Raw genomic sequence first — 27721 nt, forward strand, 5'->3', positions numbered from 1 at the left:
AACTGTTGTGAGAATGCAACTTGATCCTCCGCAAGTCAATAAGCCGATATAGGAGGCTGGGCGGACTCTGGGCCACAGAACTACTCAGATCAATATCGACCCCGGTTCAAGTTGGGGATTTATTTCTTAAAAAAAAAAATGCAACCTGTTACTCCTGCTCTAACGTCAAAATATTTTGGTTAGTGCGCATGCGCGGATGACAGTTGACATCTGTCAAAAGAGCTGCAAAGTTGTGAAGAAGTTGATACAGGAGATATTCTCAACCATGGCTACATCGGCGGAAGACAAGAGCTCTAACTTTCTGCGTCAGTTCAGAGATTTAAAAACTCGTGAATTTAAACTGTTATCCGCCCAGCAGTTTATGGAAGTTTGGAACCATTACGATACTGATGGTAAGTCACCAACACGAGGACTTGCGGTATGAACTGTTGTATTTGATTTACTTTTCATGGACTGTTTTTCCTATACAGGTAATGGATTTATTGAAGGAAGCGAGTTGGACAGTTTCCTTACTCAGCTTGTGACTAGCATTAACTCACAAGACATAGGACCAGAGGTAAGTGATTGGGCTAGAAGTACATCTCTCTCTCTCTCTCTCTCTCTCTGAAGCTTAAAGTCGATAGCGTTTAATAATTATGTCGTTCGAATGACACAAAAAGCTAATATTTGCATGTTTGTCTTTACAATCAAAGCGACGTGTAATTGAAAAGGTTGCAGTGACTGTGACATTTCAGTGATCACGCTGCAGGCCTTTCCCTGTAATCACGGCACTACGGTTACAGCAACATTGCATGCTGGAAACAACCATCAACAATATAAAGCAAAAATTCCTTGAATGTAACACTACGCACATTAGCTTAATAGCCAGTATGCTTATTACAAGCAATTGTGCTTAAGAACCATATTTGAAAGAAAACATACCTATAAGTTTTTGTTTTGTACAAAAAGTTTCGCTTGAATATCCTTTCCGATCAAAATTTTGCAGAATTACAAATTCGATTGTTTTGTTTTATCTAAACATTTCTATTTCCTGGGACCCAGACAGACTGTGGTATATCTTAAGTCCAAAAGCTACAGTTGTCTGTCATTTGACTAAGGGATATTGGAAAATTGCTAAAACGTGACATTCATTTCCCTTGTGGTGAATACGGTTCTGTTTTGGTCCTATGATTATATAACACTCGATTAAAAGAGGCTCGACTTAGGAAGTTAGGCTACTGTACGGAAGAAATTGGGATGTAATAAGAAATCTAGCCACCTGCCCCAACATTCGGTTTCTACGTCTTGGAACCCCTTGATTTATCGAAGACTCAGACGCCCCAACGATAGTACGCTTGAGAATAACAAAGGGGAAACACTACATGTTTCCTTTCAAACATTTTCCTTTTTAATTAATAAATTGATCATGAGAAAAATGAAAATGTATTGACTCTCTATGTCAGTGCACGCTTTATTGACGGTGCACGTTTCTGCTGTGAGGTCTTTTGAAAGAGAGATGAATGAACATTCTTCATATAGTTTGGGAACGTTTTGTGGCAAGTCTACGAAAAGAATTCTCCAAAGTAATTAACAGTGATGAAAAAGAGGATTGTTTAAAGAATTAAGTCGCAACAAAATGCCAATTTTGTTTTAAGCAAAAATGAGGCCGACACACAATTGGCAATAAATTTGGTTGCATTGACTTGAACATTCGATCTAAAAAACCTCGTTGCGATGTAAAACCATTTTATTGCGAAAATTAGACACATCTTGAATTGGGAAGTGTCTTAATCTCGGAATTCAATCAGCTTGTGTGACTGTTAAAAGTTATTTGGTAACGTTACAAGAGAGAGAGAGAGAGAGAGAGAGAGAGAGAGAGAGAGAGAGTATTTTTCGATTTTTTTGTAAACTCTATTACCTTGATTCTCCTTGTCAGTTGTATATAAACCATTTAACCCATACAAAATAGAAAACATAATCATTATTTAATCATAAAAGTAGCTTCAAACTCTAAGGTTGAATCATGGAATATGTTTCATCGCTATATGCTATAAAAAATTCATCCACCTTTGAAACGTTTCAAAAATAGGAGTTTCTAGCTAGTCTATCTAGCTAAAGACTTTCAGATCATTGCTTGCATAATAAATAAAGTACAATGAGGAGATATAAGCCTAGAAACGAACTGCATTCAACTCGTCCCCAAACTGACCGGTATCCGGACAGACTCAAATGGTCCGCTCCTACATGTACCCAAAACTCAGGGTTGGTACTGATACACAAGATCTATTGTTAAATTTGAGTTTTTTGCAAAAGGTTATTTAGGAATACTTAAGAAATCGTGAAAAATGTTTACCTTTTGCAGCAAACCAGATCTGCATAAGGAATAAGGAATCATTGTTTGAGTATTATGATATGATAATTTTGGTCGGGGCGTGATCAAATCCAATAAAGCCCAAAGGGCTTATGATAGATTTGATCACGCCCCGACCGAAATTATCACCTCATAATACTCAAAGAATGATTCCTTACTACTTATATTTATATAATTTTGTGCCATTGTACGATTAAATATTTAGATATAAATAAGCAAACCCCGCTGGCGCCTCAATTTGGCATTATTTGAAGTTATGGGTTTTATAGTACAAAATCGATACGTAGTGTTATCACAGGCAAAGACACTGGAAAATGTAAATATATGTTTTTAATGCAAGTAGTATATCTTCGATGAATCATGGTGAGCAGGCTTAAAGAACAAGCATTAAATTTTCATCAAGGATATTCATATCAACACTAACTTACCAGAAACTGGTTTTTTTTTCAGCTGTTCTCTACATTTCAATTAAAAGTAACGATTTTATTTTTTGACGGCATAAAAATTCAAAAGCACATAATGGGGAAAACTTTTATCGGATATAAGCTTTATAATTATACAATAATACATATGAGTGTACGCAAACTGCAAGATTTGTAAGGACTTTTTGCCTATATTTTTGTAATGTTCACCTTATAAGTGCTATAAGGCGTATGTCTTTTGCAATAAAGAAATTGAAATTGAATACCATACAACATACTTGCAACTTTTTTTAAAAGTAACGACGGGATCGACTTGAGTGAAATCTGCGTACCTAGCATGTTATGATACATGTATTGTTTTTCAAAAATACAATCGCTTTAACTGTCCTGATTATGAAAGTTAACGAACATGTGTTCAAAATAAGTACAAACTTAATGCAAAATTTAAAGATAGTATCGCTTCTGAATTGATCAAACTATAACAAAGATGTTAAAATACATTTAGTTTATTGCGCAAATGCAACATAACAAAATCTATTCAAATATACATGTAGTATAACATTTTCATATTGATCAGCCACATCTATTTACGGCGAGTTTTGATATATAAATTAACATCCATCGTTTGTATTTGTAAAACAATATTCAATATTGAAATACAAAGGAAAGTTTTTCAGGCAACTATGTTGCCAAAAATATGTATGGCAAATACTTGAAATGTTTTAACAAAATCTCTTTTAGTTTGAGTCCTTTGAAACTCTGTACTTCAAATGGTTGATACTAGTAATTTTGACTTCTTGTCTTTTATTTTCATTTACTTTTAGATTCCTAACACGCTTTTTATATGCTTTATAAACACTATGCACAGTGGCTTTTAAAACGGTCAGTTATTTGATCATTATTTTACAAAAAATACGTTGAATTACTCGAATAGTTCTTGTTTGTTTTACCCTCTAATGTCTATCTTACATCAGATAAATCTATTTACGGTTTTTACTTTACTCAGGGGGACATGATCGACCACAACCACTTCACGGGGGGGGGGGGGGGGGGGGTATCGCACGAATTATATAAGTAGGTACACATTGATAAATAAGCAAAGCCGAATGAAGTTCCGATAGACCGAGTGTACTGTAAAAAGAATTTTCGTTCTTTTATAATTGATATTGATCATTGAGTTGTAAACGCTTAACTCTATTTAAAAATATATATAATTTAGTGATTAACGTACTGTAATATTGTTTACTTAAACATGAAACATTTGTGTTGGTTACAACAAAGCAAATACAATAAATATTTCTTTTACGATGTAAATTCAAATATTCGCTTTCTTTTGATTTTAAACTGAACAAAAGAAAAAAAGTTTTTAAAAACACGTCATAATTTTCTAATAATTGTTTGGCCAAATAGTATTTCCGATTATTGTTTAAAGAAGAGAAGCTCATATATAATTCGGATTTTACAACAAACATTTTGAAAACAGCTGCGTCGTAATGATTTATTTTCTTCAAAAATCACGATCTACAGCAAAAATTGCCGCCAACTGAGTATTTTTTTCCATCACATTTATATTGCATTGACGAAATTTATCTTTCATTCTTTATGCATGAACTTAAAGATTTATACCTCATGCAACATCACTCTTTGGATGAACACCCAGAAATACGTGTACACTTATGTGCCAAAAGTATGTCAATTTTTTCCGCTATATATTTCATTGAAAACAAGACTTATTTTTAAAAGGTTATCTGGTGTTATTTTTTTTGTCCGATTTTAGAGAAACTTGTAGTGATTAAAGTAGATTTAATTTGCAGTTTTTTTGAAATACATTTACATTGCAACAGTTCTTAGACAACTCATTGTAAAATTTGATATTTCAAACACAACTCTAAGATATTTTTCAGAGCTCTACTGTATATCTTTTGCAATCTGCCATCCGGAAAACCTTATTTTGGATTGTTAAAATCAAATCTAAGGAACAGAAGGTTGGAAAAATTATTTCAATATGATCCCTAAAAAAAGCTAGAGAAATTCTGAATTTAATATCAATCTTAGTCTTTACAATTGGTCAAGGGGTTAATATTCATTGTTATACTTTCATGTTAAATACTGAAATCTGATTGGCTTAGACGCAGTTAATAATATTTACTATTACCCTCAGCGTTAGCAACGCACTTGGCAACGGGTAACATTAAAAAATGTTACATGCGCGAAAATTATGCGCGTACGGTTCGCTGTAGAATTCACGTTATTCCTATATAAAAGCAGTAAAAATTTCTTAAAAATTTTAAAAAAGACATTCAGTATAACAAAATAAATAGTGCCTGTTTGGGAGGATAACAGTTGAAATTGACACCCCTCGAAAACCATTGTCAACCTCCGCTTCGCGTCGGTTGACAATGGTTTTCTCGGGGTGTCAATTTCAACTGTTACCCTCCCAAACAGGCACTATTTATATAATACTTATTTAAAAATGTTGGTTTTCAATGAAAAATATTGCAAAAAGAAAAAAAAAGTTGACCTACTTTTGGCATCTGAGTCAGCGTACTTGTATTTTGCAATATGCATTCATTAAAGATGTACACGTAATCAATTAACAAGCATAATTCGTAAGATATTTAATTTGAGTTTTGATGTATTCTTCTTATCTTTCTGAAATAAAATATTCATAGATCGGTGGCTGATATTGTCTTTGTTTAAAGTGTTCCTTAAAAAAAACCCCAGCTTTTCAGATTTCACAAAGGTGATTACCAAGTAAACCGTTGAAGTGCCGCAATGCAATTAGTTGAAGCTTGCATAATTAATAACCAGGTTTTCTTTTTGATTTTCCATCAAAGAGAAGTTTAATTACGAAGAACAAAAGTCTTTTTGTTTAAATAATACACAGATAACCAAAATTAAAACACTAATATTAAGAACTCAAAAAGCAATAAGTTCGATCATAATTAAGTTTTTCTAACTCATATCTAATTAGCATGCATGATACCAAGATTCTTATGTACAAAGAAATTTTATTAGTAAATAAAGATATCAATCCTGCATCGCTTCTTCGATTGCATGGACATGCATTTCAGTGAAAAGAACCTTCTGTCCAATATCTGCTATGCATTGATTGTTGTTGTTGTTTGTAATGATAGGAGCCTGTATTTTGTAAATTCTCGGGAATTTATTGATTTTCAGGAACCTTTTTTTTTTTTTAGAGTAGATGAGTTCGTGTAAATTTGACACTCACCGTCCCCACTTCATTTCTATATCACAGACACCACGGCGGTAAGCCTTGTCTAGCTAGGAATCAATACATCGGCGGGGTCTTATTCAACGCTGTCACGATTTTGTACGAATCACATCTTAATATCACCATCAATCGTAATTCCTTGACTATTTGCTCAGTATTTTAAATGCTTATATAATTAACATTGCAGTTTTCCTTCATTGAAGTAGAAACTTAAATAATTAATGTCCTCAAAACATAACTAATGAAATAAAACAAGTAGTAAAAGAACATTTAGATAAGTAAAGCATTAGTACCGGTGACCATAGTCGTAGTACTATATGTAGTATGCAATATTGCAAGCGATGTTCGATCGCTTGCAATATTGCATAAAAATTGTCGTTCACACCTTTGACTGAAAATCACTGTGTGAAATCAAAAATATTTCTTTGTTTCACCTTCATTGCGAGAAAGATTGAACAAAACTCGACGTCCTTACGCCAGAATTGTAGAATTCGGAATATTAGACTAAATGATTACCAACCATCCAGGGATTTATAGCTGAATCAGAATAACCAAAAGAAAAACTATTGTCGCCAATTTTCCTGTCCAATATTTGGTTGCATATAGATATAAAATATATAGTAGGTGTAGAACACAGATATAAAACAAATTCCACACACACACACACACTCTGAATCCAGGGATCTAGATTCACGTCTTTTTTGACGTCATTTTTGCCAAATAAAATCGTACGAAAGAATTGATCAATCATTTATTGAATCTTCAGTGATATCAAAAGAACACGATATAGTTCGTATTTTAAGTAAGTAAATCAATTGGTTGCTTTCGGGGAGTATTCAAGGTCTTAAATTAACCGTTGTACTCGTGTGCTAAAGTGCGCAAGCGCAGTATAACGTAAGCGTTTGCTGAATTGGTGCCTTGTAACCTCTGTTTGCTTGTTAAAATTGATAATAAAAGTACATAAATGGGGTAATAACTAATAACTTGACATAGTCACATTGTATGCAGTCATTTCTAAAGGTATTTTTAATTTTGGTAGAAGATCCAATATTTTATTACGTAATACCAGTTTATTTACTAAAATTGGAGCTGATTGAGCTAGAATAACACCAGAAGGAGTAAAGAAGAATTAGTCACACTAGTGACACTGCTTTACGGGTAAGAACCCATTAAAAGACGCGTAAAAGACAAATCTTTGGCTGTAAATTATTGGACTGCAAAACCGGGAAACAGAATGATCCAATTAAAAGACCCTGAATAACATTTTGAAAATTATTTTCCAGGTTTTAAATTATCTAGGTTTGTTATCTTTAAGCTTCGTTTTAACAAAATATACAACCAACAGAAATAGATAGATAAAAACGTAGAAAGGAACCCATGTCCACTATATTTGAAACTAGAGAATCGAAGGATTGACCATGGTAAATGCAGACATAGTACAATTTTCCTGATGTCGATTTGTTCGAATCAAACAGTGCTCTTAGAACTCGTCATCCATTCCTAGGCCCATCAATGTGACAATGCAAACCACCGGCTTTCCATCAGAAGAAAGAAAACCATAAAGATCTTTTATAATTGTCTTTAAAATACGGCATTAGCTATGTGTTTAACACGAATGTTACATGATATGTGTTAACTAGTTGTTGAATGAATGCTGTCGATTTTGATACATTAATTAGTAATTACTCTTATTTTCTTGGTGAACAACAATACGTACATTAAGGTAAATCACTACACCTAGACTTCTACTTTTTAAGACATTGCGTAACCAGATGGAGATTTAAATGTTTTGTTAAATTGTTTGTTTCAATCTACTTGTTGTATATTGTCATAGCTCAGTGGTTAAAGCATCCAGATTGTGAACCGCAGATCATGAGTTCTAAATCTCCTGGGGCTTTTGCTCATATTGACTGAACTAAATTTTTAAAATTATGAAGATTTTTTTTTATCCCAAATCGCATTTTTTTCGCCTTTTTGAATTATATACATTTAATTCATCATGCTTTCTATCATAATCAAGAAATTTTCTGCTGATTTGACAAAATATGTGAAGTCAATCCCCTTAATTAATATGCAAATGTATACTGTCAACCCCCCCCCCCCCCTCCCCTAACAAAAAATACCTCTTCGGAAACATATATTCGAAAACAAATTATTTATAAGATAAAGATGAAAAACTATAATGAAACTGTCGCCGAAACATTAAATCAGATGAATGAATCCAGGAATCTTAAAGAACATCTTGGTCAGTCTAACAAAGAGTCAATGCATCGTCTGTACGTGTACGTATCGTTAAATCAGATGAATGAATCTAGGAATCTTAAAAAAACATCTTGGACAATAAAGCCTAATAAAGAGTCTACACGATGTCTGTACGTAAATTTTATTACGTATCGACCATATGATGTCGAGCAGTGTAATCCCGTGGTACCGTCCCCGTAATCCGATATCTTGATTACTCTGGCTTCTCCGACGTTTCATGGGGCTGAGATATACACGTACACTACGACACTAAATTGAGAGGAGCTCGAAAATTCTGGGAAAAATAACATATTAAAGGCGAGAGGCAAACAATACTTTGATGTATATACGTGTTACATTACTAGGCATACTAGTCTGTCTCGCAAACTTTTGAACGTTTTGTCTTTTTTCAAAACTTCGTGAATAATTAACAAATGCATCTTTGAAACATCATTATGAAATAAACATCAAAGTCAACCATTGACATATTACATGTTGATGCATATCTATTATTTATAATTTCTCCATTTTCTTCTTTTTTTCTTATTTTTGGATTTTAAAATAAAAGTATCTATGTTTAGTTGATTGCTAGGTCCAATATTAACGAAAAGGGTAAAATTCATATATCTATCATGACGAACATAGAATAATCTCTCTTAAAATAGGACGACAGTTCTATAGCAATAATTTGCTTTGCTGTACTTTTCACTCATGTGATAAGTAGACCAACGGTGTTATGTACATGATGAAAAAAAACCATAACAACGTTTGACATTAATGCGTAATCACTCACAAACATTGATTTCATTTCGTATATGACACGGCTATTGTAATATGCCGTGTAAACATTAATTATAAACATGAATCATACTGGCCTCTATGTTGATTCAGCTGAGGCCAACAGGGTTTATTGATGCTGGATGTATAATGAAGTCATTTCATTAGGCTGGCGACCGTCCGACACAACAGGGTGTCAGATGAAAGAAAAAAATGTGAGCTCTTCTCATTAAAGCTATTCCGCCGTCTCTCTGTGTCCCGTTTCGTGTAATGCGACGCTTGTCATCTTCAGATACTATTCTAGAATTATCATTAACCTCATGAATTGTAGATTTCTTGCGACTTTTCTTTTGGTTTCCTAATACGAACCTTAAGGAGGCTGGGTGGTCAACAAACTTAACCAGCAGATCCACCTCGAATTTTCAAGAAGATTTGTTTAGCTAAAAACTATTATTAAGGAAAGAAAATATTCATAGATTTTAACTTTAAAACTTTAAAGTTCTAATGTTTTCCTAATTCTTCATACAGAGCTCTTCTTTTAAAGAAGATATATACGGTCTAAAAATTGACACGACCATCCAACCCCTTTAAACTTGTTAAAGTATTTTTACCGTTTTCCTTGGAAGAAGGTATAAAGAGTGGAAATAATTAACAGTCTCCGGGTTGTGCACTTCCTCTCCTTTGTGATTGGTAGAAAATGCATGATGTGAAAATTTACATTTATTTCATTGGTTGAAATACCGATGATCGTTTTTACGTACGACTTAACAATTTTCGTAGATTTCAAATCTTAAAAAGTGAGAAAACGTAAGAACAATAAAAATGGCTCTTAGTGAAAATCAGGCTTTCTTTTTTCTGTTAATTAGTTGAAAGCAATATTCTGTAACATCTCTTGAAATGATTTGTTCTTTTTTTTTTAATTTTGATTATACAAATACCAATGAAATTTGATACGGCATGGCTAATATCAGTAAACAAGTTTGTATATTAGATACGGTGAAACTAAGTAATGGATAAATAACGAGATGGTGTTGAACAGCTGTTGAATAGTTTAGAGAAAACATCCCCTCCGAGGGCCTTCGGCCCTCGGAGGGGATGTTTTCTCTAAACTATTCAACACTATCGAGTTATTTATCTTACTTAAAAAAATTCCCCCCATTGAACCTCAAAGAAGCATTGACCCATTCAGATATCCAACTGTGCTGTAATACAAAAGCATTTAGCTCATGTTATGATTCCAATAGTACCGTACACAATAGCCTAACCAAACACACCTTTTATTCATGGACGAGTGAACAGGTGCGCATGTTATAGTAAACCATTCCGCTGTACTGAGCAGACTAAATTTAGATGAATAAAAAGTGATGAATTTTTTTTAACGCAAAGTACATTCGATGTGTATAGAAGTCTACACTACCGGGAAAGACACGGATACCATTTGATATTTTAGACTTGCAAGGAGAAAGGACAAATCGAAAATTTGAAGAAAATTAACAGACGATGATTTGTTAAAAATTTTGATAGGAGTTAATGAAGTCATAGTGCGACAATATTCCCTATATTGTTAAAACTAAGGAAAAGGATTGATATGGTTCAAGGTTCAAAGAGGAAGTCTAAAAGTGTTTATGGAAGTGATTTATATGTGATCCCAAATCTATCAAAATTAAGAAAAGGAGATATTTCTGCTGAAATTTCATTCGTGGCTTATCGGATATACATTTATGGATGACAAGATTCTGTGTTATAAATTTGGATTTCTGTTGGAAATACACGTTTCAACATTTTGTCATTTTTATTTGTTTTTTGCACTGTTGGATGTTTGAATATCCAACTGATGGGCGGTTGGATATTAAAAATATCCAACTGCCCATCAGTTGGATATTTATATATCCAACAACTGTTGATTGAATAGTGAAAATAAACGTTGACTAAATACAATGGGTGACGTCATAGAAGTTTTTTAATATCAGTTAAACTGAAAGATACTGAATGCAGTTGTATTAACTTTGACTTTACTATAGTGATACAACCCTTCCTAAGACCTCTATTACCTACTACAGTCGATTTCAAATGAATATCACGCTGTAAATAATTTTCAATTTTAAGCACACACGCTTAAAAGATCGGCGCGCTATTGCATGGAGAAGAAGGCGACATTTATATAAAAAATAATTAAATTGTCTTTGATATCTTATTGCTGTTAAGAGTTTGCTCTAAAGACGGTAAGCTTTTTTTTTTAAAGCTAAACTTGTTTTAAAATAAAGATTGACTGATGTTGTCCTTGCTCGGAGACGTCAATAACTTGAATGGAATGAAATCCCCGGATGTGCATCCCACAGAAAATATAAGTGCAAATCGTGGTTCTCTGTTCATTGCGTCTGTAGCAGATACAGTAGATAACCACTCGCATGAAAATTGAGATTAACGAAATACATTGAAATCAGTCAGTGCTTTCTTATTTTTAATGACGTTTGAAAGAAAATCTTGCTTTTTTTTATATTGATTATAACCATTGAAGTTTGTTATAACGGCCATGTTTCCAAAGTTATTCCCGGCATTTCCCGATAAATATTTCATAATATGCTTCAAGATTAATTTGCTGATGGCGATCGTTTATCATAGATAATGTTACATAATATCGTTCATGGGCTGTGGTAAGGAATTCACATCGAGCGGAGTAGAGTTGGACAAGCATTTATCACACATAGTTAAGACGAATCTCAATCTAGGCCGCAATTTGTTTTTAACAATAACTCAAGCCGCGTTTATGTACTTTTTATTGAAACCGCTGAACAAACCAGCAACATTGCTTTATTTTTATTATAGCTATATTTTATTCTAAAGGACCATTCGAATTATGTAATGGTTTCTGACGAGGAAAAAAAAAAGCTCGAGGCAGTCATAAATGTATTAAACGGACATAGTCGGTATTGACATATTAATTTCCTCTGAGAATTCAAATTCATAAAACAGACTCTTTTTTTGAAAAGAACATCAATAAAACCTGACAGTGTTCGACTTATATTTTAATCTTGACCTGCTCAACAGTCCGACACAAATCCGTTATCATTAACTAAATATTGTATAAATGACATGCATGTATAATGCTAATGCACAGCAATTTCAAGTCATTTTCTTTATCATACATGATACAGACTCTATATTAATTTTGTTCTGAGAGAGAGAGAGAGAGAGAGAGAGAGAGAGAGAGAGAGAGAGAGAATATTGATGTCCTACGGACCCGGTTTAACGATAGAATTTGTCCCCTGTACTTGCTTCGTAGCAAAAGAGAAAAATATCGCGTTGCATAGACGTCGGAACAAGGGGGGGGGGGGTTTAGACTTTTTGCAAAGTTATACATAACCATAACCAAAGACCTTTTTTTCTTTTTTTATTCTTCTTTTCTTGTTTGTCAAGATTTTTGATAAGTCTAGCCTCACTTTCAATTTGCTTCCCTACAATGTTGCTCTTTTATAATCCCATTTTACCACATTGACTATTTTTGTGACCTGAGCGTAGCCCTAGTTACGGTAAGATCTTGAGAGAGAGAGAGAGAGAGAGAGAGAGAGAGAGAGAGAGAGAGAGAGAGAGAGAGCTCTGCTGTGTGCATCAATCCTATATGGCACTGAATAACACCATCTCGTGCCTGTCGTCTCTACAGAGCGCGATTCCAATCACCATCCCTTTAATCTCCCATTTAGTTACGGCCTTACAACTATTTTCCTGACGATTATTCCAGTATTGATGTGGCAGGACTTATATCAGGGCCCGAACTCTACCGCCCAGATTGTTTGAACCATCATTCCGATTCCACGTCCCAATGCCGCTGGCTTTACAAGTTTCTTCCAAATTAAGAGCAATTACATGATCAATCTAACTTGCTCTGAATGGAGGCTGTAGCAAAAAGCTAGACTAGATGAAAAGGAAAAGTAAGGGTGGAGTCACTAGATATCCCTATTACTGACTTCACCGTATGACTAAGTGTGTAATTTCATTATCAGTTCCATTCGATTTATCAAAAAGTTCGTTAGAAAACTTTACTTTCCTATAAAGATGAGGCTTAAATTGAAAAATGATCCTTGACCGCCCAAAACTATTGATAGCGCCATCGGGCGGTCACATCGATGTTGGTTCGCCGTATACTGTTTATAGACATTTTTTAGATCAGTCTCTCATTATATTAGTATGTTACGTTATTATAGTGGCAAGTCTAGACAACGCTTCCGATCCCAGTTTATTTTCTGGTGGGAATAAGAAATGACTTTTAATGATTTAAAAGACTTTTAATGTATTTTTCTATCTTTGTGGAAAATTAACAGTCGAATATGATTGTTGATATCGACTGGAATAATACACCAATAATACACGCGACGTATCAACCCCTTAACTAAATTCACTAGTGCCGTTTAACTTTAAATATATTTTAACGTGTTAAATTTGTTTTTTTTTTACTAGCAATTTACCCGTCTACCTAGCCGCTAAAATGCACTTTTGTAGACATGACATCCTTTTTCTTGACCCAACATTTTCCATTTATTTCTTGTGCTGCTTTTACAAAAATTTGTTACTTGACTTGTCCCTAGTAGTTTTGACAATGTACTTCTGTATAACATTGGTTGTGTATTGTATCTCTTTAAGGTGGTGTCCCCAACCGCTCTAATGGATGCTAAAACATTACTGATGAACGCCTTTGACGAAAACAGCGACGGCAAAATTGATATCGCAGAAGTAAGGTCTAGTTCTAGCTTGATGATAATGGTAACTGAAAGCAAGAGCTTTTCCTTGAAGCTAATTTCGGAGACACTTGAATTAGGTTGCGCTTGGTTACGAGTAAAACCCACATTGTGTTTAAGCATACGAGTAGGAGAAAAAAGGAAAAAGTATAAGTATACAACTTTTGTAGCAAATGAGCAAATGAATTATTTTTATTTTTTAAAAAATCTAAGAATTATTCGACGAAAGAGTCGTAAATATCCAGATAATGATAAGATTTACGGGATGGCATTGAGCGTTCCTTTTCAACGGAGTCATTGATGACCAAATGGTCAAAGGAACTCATTCGTCATTGTCATTTTCTTTTCAGATCTCGTTAATCGTATCAGAAGTTTGATCTGTGTAAAAGGGGTCTTCACCCTCAGTTTTTTTCTTCAAATTGTCTAGATTTATTATCCGCTGTCGTTTTTCCTGAATGATATAAACTTCATCTTAAAAGTATTAGAAATGTACTTTTAAAGTATTAGAAAGGTACTTACATGTATATAAATGGTAATAATGATTTATTTTTTTACCATATGGCACAACATTATTTTAATGGATTAAACTGTATCATTTACACTAGCTTGCCCAGATTTTGCCCACAGAAGAAACCTTTCTTCTTCTGTTCCGTAGAGACAATCCATTAGAATCCAGTGTAGAGTTTATGAAGGTAAGAAATTGAGCTTTATAGATTATCTTGACTACCATTTGATTCATCTGATGAACTATGTTTGAAGTACCTGGATCTTTACTAAGAAGCTAATATTTGTAATCGCTAATTGGTTTTTGTAACACGGTTGTGTGGCCAATCCTCTGATATCCGTTATTAAATTTTCCATTTAAGCATGCTTGTAGATGATAATTTCAGGTTTGGAGAGAGTTCGACAAAGACAGAAGTGGGTACATCGAGGCCGATGAGCTGAAGGTACGCTTCTGGGTAAACCATGAGCTCAGGGGCTCGCACTGGAAACGAATCGTTAGCAATTGCTCTTGGCGAAATCATTAAACCCATACTAACATCGTAAAGGAAGTCAAGAATCACGGCTTAATGATTTTATATCTGATGTTTCCTCAATTTTGTTTGGATAGGATGAGAATGTTTTTTCCAGTAACTGGTAGTGTCGATAGCATAGAGTTTGTTGGCCTTGAGAATTCCGGCCGCATTATGCTGTAATCTGTTCATGATTTCTCGTAATGACATAATTACGAAATCGCAGACATGTCACATGTCTGGTACACGAAAACTCATTACACTAGAAACATTTTTCGTATAATCCTGAAAACTGAATATTTTACGATTTTACAATCCATGAAAATTATTATAGTTTAGAAAAAATGTTTGCTTTGATTTATCATTTAAGAATTCAAACAATAAATCCTTTATATTTAAAACTCACTTTTAACCAATTGATAAGTTGATCGTTAAAAAAAAATAAGTAGAATTAGCTAAATTATTGTTAATGTGCATCAGGACGTTAGATAAAAGGAAAAACCAATTCGTCTCCTAAGGGAACTTGAGTATGACTCAAGTCATGCTCATAATGTGAAAATATTATCATTATTTCGTTCAGTCCGTGATATATATGTAATTAAATTACAATTATTTTCCGTATAAGAAATAGAGGGAACCATACATATACGTAGGTGATGTAAATATATATATATATATATATATATATATATATATATATATATATATATATATATATATATATATATATATATATATATAATTGACTTCGTGATTGATTTGAGTTTTTCACTAATAAAATGCATAAATGAATTTTGCTGATTGCATGTGTGTTTTCTTTGTAGAACTTTTTGTTACATTTGCTGAAGCAGTCCAAAAGAGATAATGATGTATCGGAAGAACAACTCATTACATACACAGACACCGTGGTATGTTTACAACTCATTACATACACATACACCGTGGTATGTTTACAACTCATTACATACACAGACACCATGGTATGTTTAACAACTCATTATATACACAGACACCATGGTATGTTTAACAACTCATTACATACACAGACACCATGGTATGTTTACAACTCATTACATACACAGACACAGTGGTATGTTTAACAGCTCATCACATACACAGACATCATGGTATGTTTACAACTCATTACATACACAGACACCATGGTATGTTTAACAACTCATTACATACACAGACACCATGGTATGTTTAACAACTCATTACATACACAGACACCATGGTTTGTTTAACAGCTCAATACATACACAGACATGGTGGTATGTTTAACAACTCATTACATACACAGACATCATGGTATGTTTACAACTCATTACATACACAGACACCGTGGTATGTTTACAACTCATTACATACACAGACACCATGGTATGTTTAACAGCTCATTACATACACAGACATCATGGTATGTTGACAACTCATTACATACACAGACACCGTGGTATGTTTACAACTCATTACATACACAGACACCATGGTATGTTTAACAGCTCATTACATACACAGACACCATGGTATGTTTAACAGCTCATTACATACAAAGACACAGTGGTATGTTTAACAACTCATTACATACACAGACACCATTGTATGTTTACAACTCATTACATACACAGACACCGTGGTATGTTTAACAACTCATTACATACACAGTCACCATGGTATGTTTAACAACTCTTTACATACACAGACACCATGGTATGTTTAACAACTCATTACATACACAGACACCATGGTATGTTTAACAGCTCATTACATACACAGACACCATGGTATGTTAAACAGCTCATTACATATACAGACACCATGGTATGTTTAACAGATCATTACATACAGAGACACCGTGGTATGTTAAACAGCTCATTACATACACAGACACTGTGGTATGTTTACAACTCATTACATACACAGACACCATGGTATGTTTAATAGCTCATTACATACACAGATACCATGGTATGTTTACAGTTCATTACATACACAGACACCATGGTATGTTTAACAGCTCATTACATACACAGACACCGTGGTATGTTTACAACTCATTACATACACAGACACCGTGGTATGTTTAACAACTCATTATATACACAGACACCATGGTATGTTTACAACTCATTACATACACAGACACCATGGTATGTTTAACAGCTCATTACATACACAGATACCATGGTATGTTTACAGTTCATTAAATACACAGACACCATGGTATGTTGACAACTCATTACATACACAGACACCAGGGTATGTTTACAGCTCATTACAAACACAGACACCATGGTATGTTTAACATCTCATTACATACACAGACACCATGGTATGTTTACAGTTCATTACATACACAGACACCATGGTATGTTTAACAGATCATTACATACACAGACACCGTGGTATGTTTAACAGCTCATTACATACACAGACACCATGGTATGTTTACAACTCATTACATACACAGACACCATGGTATGTTTAACAGCTCATTACATACACAGACACCATGGTATGTTTACAGTTCATTACATACACAGACACCATGGTATGTTTAACAGCACATTACATACACAGACACCATGGTATGTTTACAACTCATTACATACACAGACACCATGGTATGTTTAACAGCTCATTACATACACAGACACCATGGTATGTTTAACAGCTCATTACATACACAGACACCATGGTATGTTTACAGTTCATTACATACACAGACACCATGGTATGTTTAACAGCTCATTACATACACAGACACCATTGTATGTTTAACAGCTCATTACATACACAGTCACCGTCGTATGTTTACAGCGCATTACATACACAGACACCGTGGTATGTTTACAACTCATTACATACACAGACACCGTGGTATGTTTAAATTAATTACATACACAGACACCATGGTATGTTAAGCTTATGGACCAACATGTGTAGGCAATCTACTTAAGTCGATTTTTTTAGAAAGAAAACTAACATTAATGTCTATAGCTAGTACTGATCAACCAACATATACTTGATAAATGCCATGGCATAAACTTTAGACATGTACATAATCGTGTAAAGTAAATGAAATTGAAAACATATCTCTCTTTGTAGCTACAACTTTTTGACAGAAATAAAGATGGGAAATTACAACTGAGTGAAATGGCAAAGTAAGATTACCAACTGTAACTGTAATATATTATATTAATGAAAATCTGGTACAGTAATGGTTTTGTTTGCTATGGATCAATTTAAAGATTACCTTTTATTAATGTAAACTAAATTGAAGTTACTTATCTGTATGTTAAAAAAAAGTGATAATCATTTTTAATAGCCATAAGATCATGACACTTTGGAATTACAATGATACAAGTATACCATAAAAATATGATTATATGTTGTTCTAGTTTTCAAGTAAATACAGTATGATAAATGAATGTGAGGAACCTATTTCTAAATCTGTTATAGGATGATGATTTTTAAGTTATTGTCCATAAGTGTACCAGTCAAATTATACAGCCTTCCACCTCCCCTATCCCAATGGACATTCGATGTTTGCTCATAAATTTTACAGCAAGGCGCTCACAGATAGCAAAGAATAGAATTTTTAAATATAAACTCAAGTTTACTATTGGCTAACAGTAGTCCTTTAAACTGTTCGAGTCTTTATACGTCATAATTGATGGGTCACTAAAATTAGTGCAATTAATTTATTCAAAGAATAATTGTATGTTCTAAATCAAATACACATGTACACTGCAAATATAACTTTGTACTCAGAAGTTTTACATTAGAGCCAAAGTGCAACAGAATGTGATTTTACGTTGTACAGTTTGGCAGTATTAGGGACTAATAGTTTCTAGACAGTATGATGTAAGGAAGTTAAATATGAATGGTAGAGTTTTCTGCGACATTATCGATTAATGACAATTAGATTCAGATTACGTCCATCACAATGCTTTTAAAAGGTCAATTGGTCTGGAGGACAGGCGTAGATTGTTTTAGATTACTGTCAGGCAAAATACTTTCTGTAGTAAAATATCTAATGCTACATTTCAGGCTTCTTCCAGTGAAAGAGAATTTCTTGTGTCGCCCAGTATTTAAGGTATTTAGATATCTTGTATTTCAAATAAATCAATGCTGTCTAGTTGAAATACGCAGGGAGATATTTCATTGACATTGAATGTAAAATAATATGCTGGGATAATGATAAAAACAACATCATAGCATACAAAGGCAACTGCACTGAACGGTACAAAAGATGTAATTTACGTAGTGGCAACATCATTAACTTGCTGACACATTTTTGCTGTACTGCAATACATGTATCTTCTTTTTCATACTTTTTCTCTTAGACTAAAATGCTTTTCAAACACTTTCACGCTGAAAGTTTTTCTTGTCTTGTTTTGTTAATTTCTGTAAAATAGCAAACAAAATGTATAACTATAAATGTTCAAAAATACAATATTTTTTCTTTGTAGTACACGCAATACTAAATATACAATAATTGTATATCCTTGTACATGTAAATTATACTAGAACTACAATACATGCATGTACATAATACTAAATATAAGCCCAGGAGCTCCTGGGATATATGCACATAAAAATTGTAGCGAACTTCTCAAATATTACAAATACAGTCAAACATTATTTTCTACAAGACGACAAGTAAACAGGAAAATTGATTCTTTATAAACAGCATTCATTTAAAATTTCGTTAGAAAATATTAATATCTATCAAAAAATGGTATCAAACGGAGTCCTTTCTTGCAAATCATTTCCTGAGAGATAATCTACATCCATCATTCTCACAACACAAAAATTCCAACAAGTACATAGACGATGCTTGTAACTAAAGATAGAACAATGTGGCCACTCACACGTTACCTTACACCATATCTCACCCGTTTCTTGATAAAACGTCAATTTGTTACATGACACTCTTTTCAGAGACAGTTCAGAAAGAACAGTTCTGTGTCTGGTGTAAGTCTTTGTATCTCTTTACCTACCGTTCCTTCATCTCTTTACCTACCGTTCCTCCATCCTCACCCTCTGCAGTTATTGCATTGCTTCTCATCACGTTCGCCACGGGAAATCAATCGGTTCGGTTTTATAACGGACAACAAACGTAGGATGATCAGTATATAATTTCCTCGTAGAATTTTTTTTTTATATATTATAAACCTTGAAAAATGATATATATATATATATATATATATATATATATATATATATATATATATATATATATATATATATATATATATATATATATATATATATATATATTATATATATATATATATATATTAAAATCATAATCAAATGGTACTTGGAAATGTTGCTGAAGAATGAATAATTGCTATTCTATTCTAGACTTTCCAAAACCACCAAGTGAAAAAAATCTGGCAATCGGTTTTTTTGGAACGCAGTTCGCAATTGAATAGTGAACTGCGTTCTAGAACGCAGTTCGCAATTCAAAATTTAGAATTCATATTTGGAACGCAGTTCATTTTTCAATTGCGAAAGAGCTAAAATCTCAAAAACTAGAGAAGACCACGTCACCAAATTTTCACGGTGGCAGTTGTATACTACCATTAAATGCCCCTGAAAATTTCGAGCTCCAAATATGAATTTAAAATTTTGAATTGCGAACTGCGTTCTAGAACGCAGTTCACTATTCAATTGCATATAAGCCCGATTCTCAAAATCTATAGATAACTGCATCACCATATTTTCACAGTAGTAGTGATATACCACTAGTAGATGCCCCTGAAAATTTGGGGCCCCAAATATGAATTCTAAATTTTGAATTGCGAACTACGTTCTAGAACGCAGTTCACTATTCAATTGGAACTGCGAATTGCGTTTCAAAAACCGATTGCCAAAAAAATTTCGATATGCTGGTTTCGATAACACATGTACTAATTTGATAAGCTAATCATATATTTTCAAAATTGTTGTTTGTTATGACTTATATATATTTACAATTTTCATCAATTATAGTAATATTTCTCAAATAGTATTTCTCAAACCTTATTATATTTGGAGTCATTTTTATCACTTAAAATTGATTGGCCTTTTCATTTTACAATACGTCTTATAAAAAAAAAACCAAAACCAAAAAAAACCTTCAGCCTAGATGCATACTAATATCAATTGTCGTTATTGGGTACACTGGCAACCGTGAAACTTGGAATGTTTCCTCTTGCGAACGAGATGACTTGTTTTCTTCGCATAAATATTCTGTTATTTCTTACTAAGGCAAACACATCACTCTGCACAAAACCCATTTTAGAATAAAATATTTTTATATCCATGTATCTTAAAATATATATTAATTATTATTTCATATTTTGAAGTTTTTTTCCTACTCACCCTTTTTGATATTTTTTGGGCAAAGTTTACAATTTTTTCGTGACCTTTTGTGGGGTTAAATCTGGCGCCTGTTATTGGTATATGGACGCTGTGTGATGCCAGATCAAAGAAATGTGTATATTACTGGACAAACTATTGCTATCAACTCTGTGTGTTATGAAACTGCATTTTGATTTTTAATCAAAACTTGGTCGTCTATTCTACTGAATTGACGACGATGTTGACAGAGATACATGTATTGTATTATGATATTTTGCAGAGTGCAAGCAAGCTGACAAAAGATGACATTGATAAAGTATTCCGTCTGTACGATAGAGTAAGTCGATTTTTAAAATCAATTTAACCTGGGCTTTTTCTCACGCTTACAATGGCTAAGATGTAGTCAAATTTAGAAATATATTTACCATCCGAATTTGTTTTTTAAAAGACCAAGTATTGTACTTAAATACTTCAATCCTTGCAATTATTTGAGTTTGTTTTTTTATACAACAACAGGATAATAGTCATTATATTGAAAACGAAGAACTAAACGGATTTCTGAAGGATCTAATGGACCTCGTGGAAGAAGTAAGAAACAGTGCTCTTATGTCTCTAAGCGTGAAAACGTTTGTAATATTATGGTAGACACATCCAGTCACCCGCCATTACATACCATTCCTCGTGAAACAATTTTATAGCTGATGTTTGAATTACACCTAAATTGTACCTATATCACATGTTTACCTGACCTGTCTTTTTTTCAAAGGACTATGACGAAGCAGACCTGATCCAGTGCAGAGAGGCATTGTTAAGGGACTGTGACCAAAACCATGACGGCAAAATCGACTACAACGAACTCCGCATGCTGCTGATGTCCTATAACCAGGTCTCAATCGATAACCCAGGTTTCGAGCAGGAAGACTCTTCCTAGGTTACATAGGCTGATTTGTATCCTATAGGACTGTAGTTATTTATATATATCCCTCATAACGTATTGGAGGTTTGGGTCTCTTAAAATTCCGCTGATATATTGTTATTGATTTTGTATTTTGACATCTTTGGTGTTTTAACGTGTATTTCTATTGTATTTTAACTGTATGTATACATGTAGGACCAAAACTGCATTAAAGATTTTCAAATATTTAACTTATTGTAAGCAAACGCTTTCAGTGTGATGTTATTAATCAAAATATTGATCGTAAGGCTTGTTACTATGTCATCATTTGAAATACTCTGTACATGGAACTGCTGCATGGTCACTGCATCACAGTTTGTTACAAATTCTAGCCCGCCAAGCTGTGTAACAAAAGAGACCGTCATCAAAAGTTGTGTTTAAACAGAGAAAATTTTAACACTGATCAAAGGCGTCAATAATAGTAAAGAATTTACCTAGTGTTATTTTGGGTTTATTGCACGAGTAATTTAACTCGTATGTATGCTAGAACCTTTTGCATGTTTATAAGTATAGACTAATGTATCGATTAGAATTGAAGATGTATATATTTCATTTTGTTGTTTGGAAGTTGTACGCACAAAATGTGTTAAGAATAATGTAATCTCATTAAACAGACCGTTTGAAGTAATGAATTATGTGCATTTATACCAAGTAAGTAGCTTTGATTGTTACGAGATATTTCTTTGTTAATGACTATATGCCAATTTATGTTGGTGTTGTCAATAATAAAACAATATGATAATTAAAGCTTAGCCAAAATGATTAGATAATTATATAGTTGTGTTTGAAAACAATATAACCCGATTTTATTTATAGCTTAAACATCTACATGTACTTTTTAATTCCATGAAAAGTATTGATTTACTTTACAGTATTTCATTTCTATTTCAGTTTCCTTAGTTGTTGTAGCACTATTATGTAGTACTATACACGTATTTTATTTCTTGGTACTTGCCAACACTCCCACAACGATATTGAAAAGTAATCGTTTCACCTTTTTAATTTTTTTTTATTGTGTAAATATCAAAATACGACTTGATATTAAGTTTAGATAAAATAGAATAGTAAACTGTCTTATTTTCTATTTTTAAAAAATCGAAATACTCATTTGTTCATGTCATTTATAAAACTAATAGCAAAGTCGCATTGATGTTACAATGTAACTCGGGTTGCTTTTAATTGTCGTTTCTTTAATATTTTCTTGATATTTTTGGTAAAGCTATTGTGTATTATTGTAGTTTTCTCAATTTGTCATAGTTCAACTAAAACAAATTTTTTGTAGATAGCAAAATTGTTAACTACGATGTGATGGCAAATATTGTTTTGCATATCGTTTATTTTGTAGTTTTTTGTGGTAATTTTTTGAAAGATTAATAAACATGCTCTCTTACATGTACATCTAATGTTATAGATTTTCTTGGGCTTATATTGTATATCGGCTGTGAGTTTCTTTTAAACCTTAATCCCTTCGTCGTGTATTTTGTATCGCGAACTTTGTATTATTTGCTGACATTATAAACATGAATACCTAGCTGAAATTTATGGATTAGAGAAGGGAATTTTAGTCGTCATGCTAATTATACCCAGCAATGAACTACACAGGCAAAGAGTATATAGTTTATCCCCAAATGGATTAGGTCTATGCCACTGATTTCCATTTTGTTAAACTTGTGGTTCCACTATGTCATGCGGCTCTACTGTCTCTCCTTCGTCCGTCCATCACTTGTCCGGTCCATATTCTTAACCAATCTGACTCATACTATAGGGTACGTATACTTTTAAGTAAAGGGTGTGAATTGGTCTTCAACAAAAAGTTTCTAAGTCAAATGGCGAGGTTATAATAGACATCTGTAGAAATCTGAATATTTGTATACCCCTTTTCTCCCCTAAATCCAACCTGACGCATGCTTCATCCAAATTATACCGTTTTAGTGTAAACGGTGTTCAGTGACTAATTGATTTTTAACAAAATCTTTAGATTCAAAACCATAGCACACGTCTACTAAAAAAATGGTCGTAGTATGGACGAAATATTCTCTCCTCCAGCCTTAACTGGCTCATAAAGCGTGCGGGAAAATGGCTGAAAAAGATTTTTTATTCATATCTGATAAATAAGCATGCATTTATTCATAATATCTTCAATTCAAGGCTCATTGTTCCGTCCCTAAAATTTATGAAGACAATTCTCTAGTATTGACAATGAAAAATGTTTCCTTAAGTGACAAATTCAGTGTTAGAATAGAACCTTGCACATGAATGGGGACTGGGTCTAGGTTAGTGCCTTCGCAGAAAAAATTAGTCGATGTTTCTTGAATCTTGAACTTTCCCGAAAAACTTTGTCTGTACCGTGCAATCTGTCCAAAACACCGAGGACTCCATAGTTACCCGTGAATCTATAACAAAAGTAACCATGTATATATTTAGTCATTCCGGTAATTGTTGGAAACCATGACATATCGTTTGCAAAGCATACTTTATTAACGCAGTGGTCATTGCGAATTTTATAAAATTATCTTACTTCAGGTGATGAAAGTCGTGAAACTCCGGTGATGGTAACAGTGGTAGATGGTAGCCACTATGGTGAATAATAGTAACACTAAATGCGATCGCAAACCACCACAAGGTTGTCACGAGGTTACTTCCAAAAATCAACGGTCCGCATAAAAACGGAATCAGGTTGGACAGTAGCATTTCTACAGGATGGGCGTACACTGCGGTCAGTCCTATTGGCGCCGTCCATTCGTGGTGTTTTTTGTGTATCCGTTTATATAAAAACGAGGTGTGTAGAAGCCTAAAAAATTAAGCATTTTGAGGACATGAAACAAATAGCGAATTATTCTCATCTACTGCGCTGGAAATTTCGGAAAGTTGCAGCAGTCCTTTGGCAAAATTCTAAATGTTGTTAACATTGGGGGATATTAATTAAAACATTTCCAATAAAATTACTTTGTATATAAACAGAAATCTAATGTTCACGTTTTTTCAGCATTATTTCTATAAAGTATACATCTATTTGACAATATTTACAGCTACTTAAAATACGTAATGTACCAAAACAGTTCTACGTTTAAAAAAAACATGAATATAGTTAAAGTTTAACAATTCGGAAAAGTGTTCATCTAATTAATGAATGTATGATCAGACCTGTGAGCGTAGTAAAAACCAATTTCTTCAATCATCATAAATCCAAGCATATGGACGAGGAATACTGTAGTCGATGGAGGCGTGAACGACAGATCGGAACCCCGCCATTTTAACAACAAATAAAACACTACTGCTCCCGGAAGTAGAACTACGGTACTATTCACCAGGATGTTGTTTATCAGACTCCAAAGTCGGCTCTTCTCTATCTGATGAAAAATTGAATTAATATTTATATCTTTTTGTATATCTTAGGTTTCTAGGAAGCATAGGACACGTGACTTTGAGTTGTGACTTCGTTTTGTAACAAATCATTTAACTATATATATTTTTTATTGTTATACTTTCATGTTAAATACTGAAATCTGATTGGTTAAGACGCAGTTAATAATATTTACTATTACCCTCAGCGTTAGCAACGCACTTGGCAACGGGTAACATTAAAAAATGTTACATGCGCGAACATTATGCGCGTACGGTTCGCTGTAGAATTCACGTTATTCCTATATAAAAGCAGTAAAATTTTCTTAAAATTTTTAAAAAAGACATTCAGTATAACAAAATAAATAGTGCCTGTTTGGGAGGATAACAGGTGAAATTGACACCCCTCGAAAACCATTGTCAACCTCCGCTTCGCGTCGGTTGACAATGGTTTTCTCGGGGTGTCAATTTCAACTGTTACCCTCCCAAACAGGCACTATTTATATACTATCACACTTTTATTGTCTAATAATGCGATAGGTATACGCATTGGCTACTGATCTAAAAGTCATGTGTTAGGGAAAATTTTAAATATATGGGGAATATTGCATAATTTGAAATTTGTTAAAATTGATATTTTTGATTATGATGTTCTTTTATTCAGCTCGAACAAGAAACATTCCTTTTTACGCAGCGGCATAAACAATTGAGAAAAAACACCAGAATGGTGTTAGGCATGCGAGGATAAAAAAAAAATGGAGGGGGGGGGGGTGGGTCCTACGGTTATTTGAGTTTGCGAGGGAGGCATATTTTTGGTATTAATTTTAAATGTTTAAAGAAATTTGAATATTGCAGGGGGGGGGGGGGGTCTGGACCTCCCTGGCCCCCTCTAGAATATAAGAATTTTACGAAGTACAAAAAAAAGTATGATAGAAAACCAAACCATAAGATTTTTGCCCTTTTGGATTTTGAATTTTAGGACCCATCTTGGTCTGTGATAGATGTCCACCAGAAGAAACCCGCCCCCGACGATCGTCAGGACAGACAGATACACGGAGAAAGTGGCTGAAAAAGACAGACAGTTTCACAGAGAAAGTGGCTGAAAAAGACAAACATGGTTATCAATAATAATATAATGTCAGTTTAACAAGAGCAAGTGCTCGCAAAACATGGTGTATATGTAGAAGATACTTATCCTCATTCCTCTTAAATACGATAGGCATGTTGCATGTATTGCGATCTATGTATAACATTTTTTACTGAAGAAGATCATCAAGTTAATTTTTTTTAAAGAATAAATAAACTATAAACTGTATACATATTTTAGGTCTTTCTGAGGATGCATTTAATCTTGAGAAATTAATTACCTCTGGCCACAGGGGCATCGTATCCGCTCTACACTCTATGACATATATATAATAATGACTGTTTTTTGACAACATTTGCAACATTGTGTGCGAGGATTTGCGTAACTTTTGTGAAGTAAGTTGTTTTTGACATTGTTTACAAATCGTGTCCTACTTTCGATTCTTCCCTTGTGTATTATTATATATATGTCATAGAGTGTAGAGCGGATACGATGCCCCTGTGCTCTGGCTTAGTAGTTTTACGCCAGATAATAGCTTTAAATAACATTGTACCGTCATTCTTACATGTACATGTAACATAACACTTGGGTAATATTTGTTAAAACAACTGATTAAAATGTACTCACTCCACACAACTCGAAAGAGCTCCTGTAAATTCAGGGACTGCAGTAAAGTCCCCTCCATTGTTACTTAGTCATCATATGTAGAATAAACAAACCCGGGATACATCATGACATAGATAGATGTCTTTATTTGGACAGCCTAATCAGATAACAATACTATGTAGTTACATGTATCTGTACTTTCGTTAAACTTAAGTAAATATACAGTATTAAATAAAGCATGAAATGCCTTTAAGGAGGCTGTGTGGTCAACAAATTGCCCATCAGTTGCATGGTCGGAATTTTTTAAACCGCTTTCATGGGTAGAAAAATCAAGGATCGAGTGAAGGACTTTAAAAATCCCAATGATCATTTGATACAATCACTGTAATTACACGTAACACTGTCACAAGTGTTATAATTACTGTACTGTCTTATCAGTCTGATCGAGATAAGAAAGATTTGAATAATTAAAATCATGATTTTATAATCTTTCACGTTCTGAAAGGAAAGAGATAGATAACTCTAACTGGGATATGAATAATATCCTAATAAATACTGTTGCAATTTTTTTTAAAATCTAGATTGTTTAGATTACTAAATTAC

The 27721-nt window shown here is 33.5% G+C and overlaps 2 protein-coding genes across 4 annotated transcripts; one reads left to right on the plus strand and one right to left on the minus strand.

The window, feature by feature from the left end:
- Window positions 1–23479, plus strand: LOC105346022 (calbindin-32). 2 transcript variants are annotated; one of them, XM_011454471.4, is made up of 12 exons: window positions 1–392; window positions 471–556; window positions 13664–13753; window positions 14364–14450; window positions 14649–14705; window positions 15596–15679; window positions 17883–17938; window positions 18828–18873; window positions 19722–19754; window positions 21409–21465; window positions 21645–21716; window positions 21895–23479. In XM_011454471.4, exons 1-12 carry the CDS (start codon window positions 197–199, stop codon window positions 22057–22059), a joined length of 1029 nt encoding a protein of 342 aa, XP_011452773.3. In that variant the 5' UTR covers window positions 1–196; the 3' UTR covers window positions 22060–23479. The 2 variants fall into 2 exon arrangements, with proteins under 2 accessions (XP_011452773.3, XP_011452774.3); XM_011454472.4 differs by lacking the exon at window positions 19722–19754 and having other exon boundaries at window positions 2–392.
- LOC105346023 (fatty acid hydroxylase domain-containing protein 2) lies at window positions 23306–27539 on the minus strand. Of its 2 annotated transcripts, XM_011454473.4 has the most exons (6): window positions 27366–27539; window positions 27140–27275; window positions 26369–26490; window positions 25228–25433; window positions 24602–24874; window positions 23306–24476 (listed from the first exon to the last, which is right to left on the minus strand). In XM_011454473.4, exons 2-6 carry the CDS (start codon window positions 27195–27197, stop codon window positions 24353–24355), a joined length of 783 nt encoding a protein of 260 aa, XP_011452775.3. In that variant the 5' UTR covers window positions 27198–27275; window positions 27366–27539; the 3' UTR covers window positions 23306–24352. The 2 variants fall into 2 exon arrangements, with proteins under 2 accessions (XP_011452775.3, XP_065936115.1); XM_066080043.1 differs by lacking the exon at window positions 27366–27539 and having other exon boundaries at window positions 27140–27313.
- Between the last annotated feature and the right edge of the window lie 182 nt (window positions 27540–27721).

This window comes from Magallana gigas, chromosome 3 (genome assembly GCF_963853765.1).
Source record: "Magallana gigas chromosome 3, xbMagGiga1.1, whole genome shotgun sequence".
Taxonomy (NCBI): domain Eukaryota; kingdom Metazoa; phylum Mollusca; class Bivalvia; order Ostreida; family Ostreidae; genus Magallana; species Magallana gigas.